Source organism: Aphis gossypii, chromosome 3, assembly GCF_020184175.1.
Source record: "Aphis gossypii isolate Hap1 chromosome 3, ASM2018417v2, whole genome shotgun sequence".
In the NCBI taxonomy this organism is placed as follows: Eukaryota; Metazoa; Arthropoda; class Insecta; order Hemiptera; family Aphididae; genus Aphis; species Aphis gossypii.
The window spans coordinates 18,058,667-18,067,463 of record NC_065532.1 but is presented as its reverse complement, the minus strand read 5'-3'; the positions used below and the strand labels follow the sequence as shown (position 1 = coordinate 18,067,463).

The 8,797-nt window shown below is 24.0% G+C and overlaps 1 protein-coding gene across 1 annotated transcript; it reads left to right on the top strand.

The window, feature by feature from the left end:
- The first annotated feature begins 1,126 nt into the window (after positions 1 to 1,126).
- On the top strand, positions 1,127 to 8,797 carry LOC114125433 (pickpocket protein 28-like). Its single transcript, XM_050204342.1, has 9 exons — positions 1,127 to 1,419; positions 1,759 to 1,876; positions 2,222 to 2,394; positions 3,134 to 3,362; positions 4,094 to 4,370; positions 6,246 to 6,305; positions 7,362 to 7,497; positions 7,659 to 7,750; positions 8,412 to 8,797. The coding sequence occupies exons 1-9, from the start codon at positions 1,229 to 1,231 to the stop codon at positions 8,531 to 8,533; spliced, it is 1,398 nt and encodes a 465-aa protein (XP_050060299.1). The 5' UTR covers positions 1,127 to 1,228; the 3' UTR covers positions 8,534 to 8,797.

The following is an 8,797-nucleotide window of genomic DNA, read 5'->3' as shown; positions in this document are numbered from 1 at the left end:
TAAAGCAATTTTTATCATATACATTTTATTTTTTTATGTATATTATACATTTTAAACTATAATATATACTAATAATAAAATTATTAATTCATAATAATAGTTAAATAGTTATTGTATAGTTGCTATAAACAGTATTCATTATAATATTAAAAACTACTAAACTGTATTATATGAATAATATTAACTAATACCTTTCCAATCATTGATAGTTATAATTGAAAAAATACTTATAAGCTTTGAACAATATAGTATGATTAAATATACTATGACTTTTAATACCTTTAAATCTTTGAGAATATTTTAAGGGAAATACAATGATTATTACGACTCAATGTCAGATAATTTATAATGAATTGTTAACGAATATTACACATTTTAAAAACTTGTTAAAATAAAATTTAATCAAAATATTGGAAAAAAGACAGAAATAGTCTTTATTTTTGAGTTATCCAGGTAGGAAATGAAATGTAAGTGTATGATTTTATTAATAAATTAATGTAAAAAAATCTTTTTTTTTTCAATAATGCTATAAATTCAAAAAACGAATTATTATAAAATTTGATTCATCTATATTTCAATAAATTGAATTGGGTACACCATTTTACGGTCGTCGATCTCACAGCTATGTTGTCACAAAATTTGAACCTCAAATGCATAAAATATTTAAGAATATTATAGGATATTTTTCTTCAAAAGTACAATAATTATTTAAGTTGGATAGTTTAAAATAGTAAGTGTAGTATTCACGTATTAAGACTAAAAATATTTGATAAATAACTCAGTATCCTATACAGAATAACTTAAAAAATATTAAAAACCTCACATTATTCAGCATCAGTATGCGGGCTTGTAAATTGATATATGCACATTTGTTGCCTATATAATTCGCCGTGTAACATTTTATAACATTCACTGTTGTACAAAACATCCTAATAACTATTTATGATTTACCTTATATTTGAAACGGTTATTCATAAGCATACATTTAAACACATATTAATTAGTTTTGAAAATTTACTATGTTAATTATCTTAACATTGATTGTCAATATTTTTGATAAATGCATGGTACCTAATTCGTATATAACTTTATTTATAATATTATATTACATTACAATAATTATCATATATAATGTTATTTAGATAATACATAAAAATAGTTTTTATTTTATTTAAACATATCTCACAAATTATGTTGTAGATCGTTTTGGATTCTTATATTTGTTCTTATGATATCAATTACATTTAAAAGCCTAAACATTTTAGCGAACGTTTGGATTAATAATCCAACAATTATGTTTACTGAAAATACAGAATCGGCAATTCAAGAAATACCTTTTCCGTCGATCACAATTTGTCCATCAAGTCAAATTCGAAGATCTGTTTGGGAAAAATATATGAACACAAACAGCTCGTATTGGTAAGTTGTGTGTAAATAAATAATTATCTCTCACATTTACATGCATACTTCAAAACATTTCGGGAAATTACCTTAAAAATCGTATATCATTCAAAAAATAAATTTATTTTTATGGTTTCAACGCTACAAATCAATGCTTACAAATAAAAGACATCATTATACCTGGTATTAAACAGGAACAAGTATTTATTATTCAAACATTATTTTGTCGACTTAATTTTAACACAAATTAAGTCAACACTATTACTGTTAAACACTTCCAATACCTAAATCAAAAATATTGAATAAAACATATCAAACATATCATATAAAAATGAATTAATAACCTTTTTTTTTCAGGGATAATCTTAAAATATATAGGAATGTAATGGCATGTTCTACAAATACGTATTTTCATAGTTTGGATCAAAGCTTAAAAGAATATATTGACTATGGTCTGATAAAGGAATTGATGCATGTGCGTTTAGTTTTTATTTATTTTATAAGGCCAAATCATTTTTTAACGCAGATGATTACACAACTACTTATTCAAAATAATAACAACATCGTTTCATCATACTTTAGGAATAATAACCTAACGGTTAAGAAAATTTCTCAACTAACAAAACAAAACGTTATAATATTAAAAATATTACAGTAATACATTTATAATACTTTTAGTACAAAAAAAATTGATCATTCTTACTATTCGTTGAGTGAATTATTTTGATGGTGTTACTTATTTTTATTCCAAGTATATTTACTTGAATTTTAATGCTTAAAGTATACCACTAATAATTTTAGTTTTTAATCTTGTTTGTAGGATTGTGGGATTAGCTGCTCAGAATTATTTCATTATGATACTAAATGGCAGAATATAACATTAAAAAATATTTGTCAGCATTTTCAACCAACAGTACTTGGCATATTTGGATTATGTTTTACAATTAATATGATTCCTTTAAGTCAAATGTTTAACGAAGAATATTATCAGAGGTAAGGTTAACAAAATAAGTATGTATTATATGTTTCTTGTATAATTTTGAATATAAAATCATAATTATTTTTAATTGTGTAAATAATTAACCTTAATTAGTTTTTTTGGTTCTATTTTCATTTAACTAATGCTATGGTAAAGAAAAATGTATTAATTAAATTGCTTTAATTCAAATATATATTTCTCTACAAGAATCAATAAAAAAAAAAAATCTTAACACATATATTTTTAAAGTTATATGTAGCTATTAAAGTTTGACCTCATATAGGATAACATTTATACCTCCTATTTTTATTCATTATATCAATGTTGTCAGAAAAAAATTTTATTTTAATAATTTTATGAAATATTTTAATATAAAAGTGAAGTGGAGTTAAATTGATACATATTTTTTTTTCTAAACCAGTTCTATACCAGTTGTACGAAATTATTAATTATTAAAAACGACATTTCGTACGGATTATCAACTACATTTTATAACAAAACCTCAATTATCAAAGTAACCCCATTTTACCGGTAGACATAATAATATATTGGACGGAAAAGACACTTTGTTACTAACATTATTGTGTGACTTAACTATTAAAAAATAGCTACTGAACTATAAATTTTAGGTACTCTATTAAGTTTCTGTCAATAGCATACATTAATGTTAGTTTTGTTTGAAATTTATCCCCGAACGAGTTAATTATTATAATTCAAACAATTAAATAATATTATAACAGATTTAAATTTTAGATATATGGAATTCTTTTCAACAAAAATTACGTACGTCAATACTGAAAAGACGTATTGGAACTTAGAAGATGGTTACTCATCTTATATGAACCAACCAGTTCTCGTTAACGTGATTCCTGCTCGAACAAGTGGTGTTAGTTATAACCATCGTTTAAGATTAATGCTACAGTCTTCGGATGACGATTTTTTGAGTTGTGCAGACCTGGGAATTGAAGGTGGTAGTTTTCTGGTGCGTTACATGATCCTTTAAAATATAATGAGCTAATGATAGCGATTAAGAATATGTTTTTTATATTTTATAGTGTATAGTAACCTAATATTAAAATATTGAAAAGCAATATTATTATTAAGTAATATATTTTAAATTGATATAGTTTTTGATTGTTTGATATCACAACTAAGAGTACCTTATGTTATTAAGTCATTAACTAAAACTAACTTAAACTAAGTTAACTTTCAAAACTTGATGGGCCCATATTTTATTCTATTGTTTAGTATTGTATCTAAAAATATAAACTTAAATGATTATGAAATATTTTATTTACGGATAAAATTTCAGAAAATTCATTGTGGGTGTTAAACATTATTTTTTGTTGTAACTAACGTTCTTTTTATTTTTCAATTTTAGTTAGATTTGCCCATTTTATTATCATTTTATAGGCTTTTTCAAACAAATAATCTATAATTATTTTCCTGGATTAATCGTTTTAATTTAAACTATACAAGTACAACCATAAACATAAAAATCGAAACACAAAAAATATCATTATAGGTACAACACAGAACACACATTTTTATCTTATAAGTCACAATTACTCATACTTATAATAGTTACAATAATTAAATTATGTTTGCTGGTGAGTTATTATTATAGATAGTGACAATATGAAAAAAAAAAATACTATTACGTAAGATATTTATCACAATACACTCCATTGATAATTCTGTTGTCGTATTTAGATTACGTTTTCTAATCCGGCTGAATATTGTTCGGTCAGTCCTAGAGCATACATTATACCAGACACATACACAAAAATACAAATAACTCCGTTCGTGAGAAAAATTAATTCGGATTTAAAGTGGCGTTCACTGGAAATCAGACAATGTTATTTGGAAGACGAAAGAAAGTTATCCATTTTTCAACAATACACCGAGTTAAATTGTAACCACGAATGTGAAATAAACAAAACTATATCCATGTGTGGCTGCTTAATGATCGAGGCAGCTTTTAATTATTGTTTTATTTTAATTTTTATGAACAATAATAATATTAGTAACTAAATGTTATTCAATTTTTTTAGAAAATTGAGGATTTTTTTTCGAATAAAAACAGAACTCACCAAGTACGATTGGTTCTATAGTAGGCACTTTGTTAATTATTAATTTGTTATCACACTATCCATTAAACCGTATCGATAGATTGTCCACGAATACCGGGTCTTAACTCCCAAGTTATTTTAAACGTTAAATAAACGCATAATATTAATTATTAATTTAGATTTAACTAATTGTTAATAATACCTATATTATTAACTTTTATATTTTTAACGTTGTTTATTTACGGCATATGAAAAAATATCAAAAAAAAAATTATTACATAATAGCATTAATTTTAAACGAAATATGATTTCTTGTATTTTATTGTAATATCACAAATTAAAAATAAAATTGATCATCATTTTTAGCATGGTTTGGTTAGTCTTATGGGCGTACATTAAAGTTTTCAAAAATATTTGAATAGTATTCTCATAGATATAATATTTCAATTATTTAGTCCTATAGTAAATTATAATGTTAAAAGCGTTATACTTTTTACCATTTTTGTAACTCAAGTGTTAAATTTTTTTTTGATGTACCTATACTTGAAATCTGAATAACAATTATTTTGATGTTATTTTTGATATACATTTTTAACTTGATTTAAAGTAATGTTTGACATTTGAATACTATATTACTCAAATGATTGTAAATTTTACAGTACATATTATTCTCTTGCATGGATTATTTATTATTTATTTTTACCCAATGCCCATAATGTAGATGCTTATATAAATAAATAAAAAAAGAGTGGTCAAGTGAATAACGTTCTGCTATATACCTAGTTGGTCACTACAATTTTATTGATGTATTAAATTTGAATCCAACGATAGGTATCATTGTATACGAAAAACGATTCTGAACGGAAATAATTTGTCAGCTTATATGATGTAATTTCCTGCAGTGGTTGGTGAAAATGTGTTTTATGCTTTAATGGCCTGAATACACCAAAATTTAAGTATTTTTATAATTATTGTTAACCAAGTGTATGAAAAATCTTGTATTAAACTCTTAGCTACTTATAAAGAATTGTTAAAAACGAAACTTTTTGAGTATTCAAACGCTAATAAAAAAATTATTATGCAAGTATACAACTGAATTGAACCAAGTCTTGATCAATATTTGTAACTCTGCTCGTAAATGTTTTTTAATACAATCGTTAATTTTAAACGATGGATGCATTAAATGTAAAAAACTACCTAAAGTACAAATAGTCACAATTTTCACACCCTTTAAATTAATTTTACCATAGCGTTTTGGAATTTTATACTATTATACCTGTATCAAATAAAAACCAATTAAATTACTCAACGAAATCATTTATTTAATACAACTTATAATATTAAACATTCAACAAACTATATAACCATTGAAATACTTAAGCGACCATGTGCAACGTGCACAGAATACATTATTTAAACAATAATAATAGCTAATAAAATTAGTATATTTTTGTTTTGTGCATCAGAAGTGTAAAGTTTATTATTATATAACAGGCAATTTTTTTTTTATTATTTGCCTGTTATATTATAAATTTTCACGATTTTGACATACATCGTAATAATTAGAATAATTATAAATGGTTATAAAAAATAGTGTAACTAACGATTTTTATTTTTTTTTAACTACAATTAGAACAACTCATAAGGAACCTTGTAAATAATAAAATAGTTCCCTCAACGCAATTTATTATCAAACAAATTTCAAGTTCGCTCAAAATCGTGTATTATTAAGATAATATAATTTATCTATGGCGTATAATATACATATCTTAAATTGTTATTATCAGTTTTAGGGACGAATAGCTTAAAGATATGTGGACCTGCCAAATACAGTTGTGCACTGGATGCTATACGTAATTATGCATTTTTTTAAATTACTTTCATACGTTATACCCCAAATTTTAAAGTATACTAAGTAACATATTAATACAATAATTATAAGATGCATGTAAATCCATAAATTATGAAATTTTTACAAAAAAAAAAAAAAATGCTTAATTATTTAACTTTAATGATTATTGTTTAATACATTTTTTACTTCAGACTTGGACTCAAAAGTTCATAACGCTAACATTCTTTTTCATTTTTGTTCAAAGTATGTAAAATTAAACTAAAATGTATCCAATTATAAATTTCCCCATCACACTTAAAGCAGAAGTGTTGGTTATAATATATTTTATCCTCTATCCTATAAATAACTCTACGAATAAACTATAATAATTATTAACCTTTGTCCTTTTCGTGGATTCAATCATCTGGGATATAACATAATATTATAGACATTATTTGATTTAAAAAATGTTATTACAAAATATACACGAATAAGATAATTATATTTCTAATTTATTCGTTGTTTTTTTTTATTTTATGTGTGTTTTATAATTCACATATATACACAAAGTTTAACATAATAAACATGACTGGGGTTGAGTTCTATAATTTATAATCTATAATTTGATAACTTTATGGGGGAAGTCACCCACTGCCGCTCTTAGGGTTTGATAATAGGATTAAATTTAAATAGATGGTTGATCAATAGGTATACCATTTCCTTCAAGTTTTTTATTACGATTGCCAGATATTGATTTGGCTTAATTTTTTTGCTAGAATATATGAATGGTAGATTTAAACAATTATTTACATTGTTATTGGATATTAAAGTTAGCATTCTTAGTTAATCACCATACGCCGATACCTAAAACCTATACAAAATTAACAATTTATAGATATATTACAGATAAGTTGTATACACAAATTTGTAAAAAAAATTCCAATGTACGATTATTTTACTCATGTTAAAAAAAAAAAAAAGAAGAATTTGTATAAAAAAAAAATAATTTACGAATAAAGCCAGACTTTAATTTACCCAACACTATTTAACAATTCAACACATTATTATGATATTACAGATTCAACAAAGCTCCCGGAAAATCGGTTAGTGTGTAATTGTTTGCCAACGTGCTCCATGATCGAATATGAAGTAACAGATACATCTCATTTTGATGATTGGAATTATATGAAATCAATAAATTTAGTACAAAATAAGTACGTTTATTATACAATAATATAATTATAAATATGCGTAAGATACTATTAATATTATTGTAAAATTACACACATAGATATACGAGTATGGTATATTTTTAAAATATACGATTATATTACTGGTGTAAGATAATTTATTAATAAGAAACCTTTGTTTACAGTTCTAGAGGTGCAACGATTGAGTTAGTTTTCAAAAAACCTTATTTTACAGCATATACATCGGCTTCGATTTTAAACCTAAAATCTCTAATAAGTAAGTGGTCTGTTATAACTTAAAATCTATGATATTATTCAAATTGCTTGACATAAATGACAGCACAACTCAAAATCATTGATTAAACTGTAGAAACTCATAACTCAATGTCGATTGCTTAAACATGTATTGTATTACTAATTCAACTTTATTACATTCTTATACAAAATAATATATGCAATATATTTTGTTATAATATGTCATGATAATATAATATAAGCCTTGTAAAGAGTTCGTCATCAGACATTATATGGGTATAAAATTATTTTGTAAATTGTTAAAGTTTCATTCGAGAATATTATTTAGGTAGTTATTTTTTTATTTTGAAAAGTTAAGCTTTGACTAAAACGCCATTACAGCCATCAATTACAATAATTAATTAATTAAAAAATGCATGATTTTTTTATATAATATTATTTACATTCAGATCAATTGGATTAGTTTTCTTTAATCAACTCAAAAAATTACTGAATATTAGTCGTGGGAAGTCCGGGTAGTGTGAATAGCAGAATAGCAGACATTTTGGGGTATTCTGACAAATGTGTATAGGTTATTTATGATTTATTAATTTCTAAGATAATTTTGAAAACTATTTAAAAATTCTAGAACTTTAATTATTCTGATTCGGATTGAATAACCTAATATTTTGTTTTCGTTGTAGGTAACGTTGGCGGATTATTAGGTCTGTTTTTGGGAATGAATCTAACTAATATTTTTGAAATTATATATATTTTAATAAAAATGTGCAATAATTTTATTATCACTTTGTTTCTTACAAAATAATGTATAGCTACAGAATTATGTAGGTACATTGTTTGTATATTATACTAGAATAAGATCACATGTTATATCTGTGTAAAATATTTATAGTAGCAATGCCTATCGCGGTAAGCAATAAATATCCACTCTTCTATCCTATATTGAGCCAATAGATTAGTTTTTATTTCCCTTTGCCTATAGTAATATTTTTAGTATAATGCTTGTCGATTAGTTAGTATTTAATAAAATTTACATTTGTTTTTAATTTGTAAACAAATATGAAGTTAT

What these genes read in the sequence shown, in the direction of transcription:
- LOC114125433 (XM_050204342.1), top strand. Translation starts at nt 1,229, where the DNA reads ATGATATCAATTACATTTAAAAGCCTAAACATTTTAGCGAACGTTTGG. An exon ending in AACACAAACAGCTCGTATTG is followed by an intron (nt 1,420 to 1,758) that starts GTAAGTTGTGTG and finishes TTTTTTTTTCAG; the next exon opens with GGATAATCTTAAAATATATA. An exon ending in CGAGGCAGCTTTTAATTATT is followed by an intron (nt 4,371 to 6,245) that starts GTTTTATTTTAA and finishes TATCAGTTTTAG; the next exon opens with GGACGAATAGCTTAAAGATA.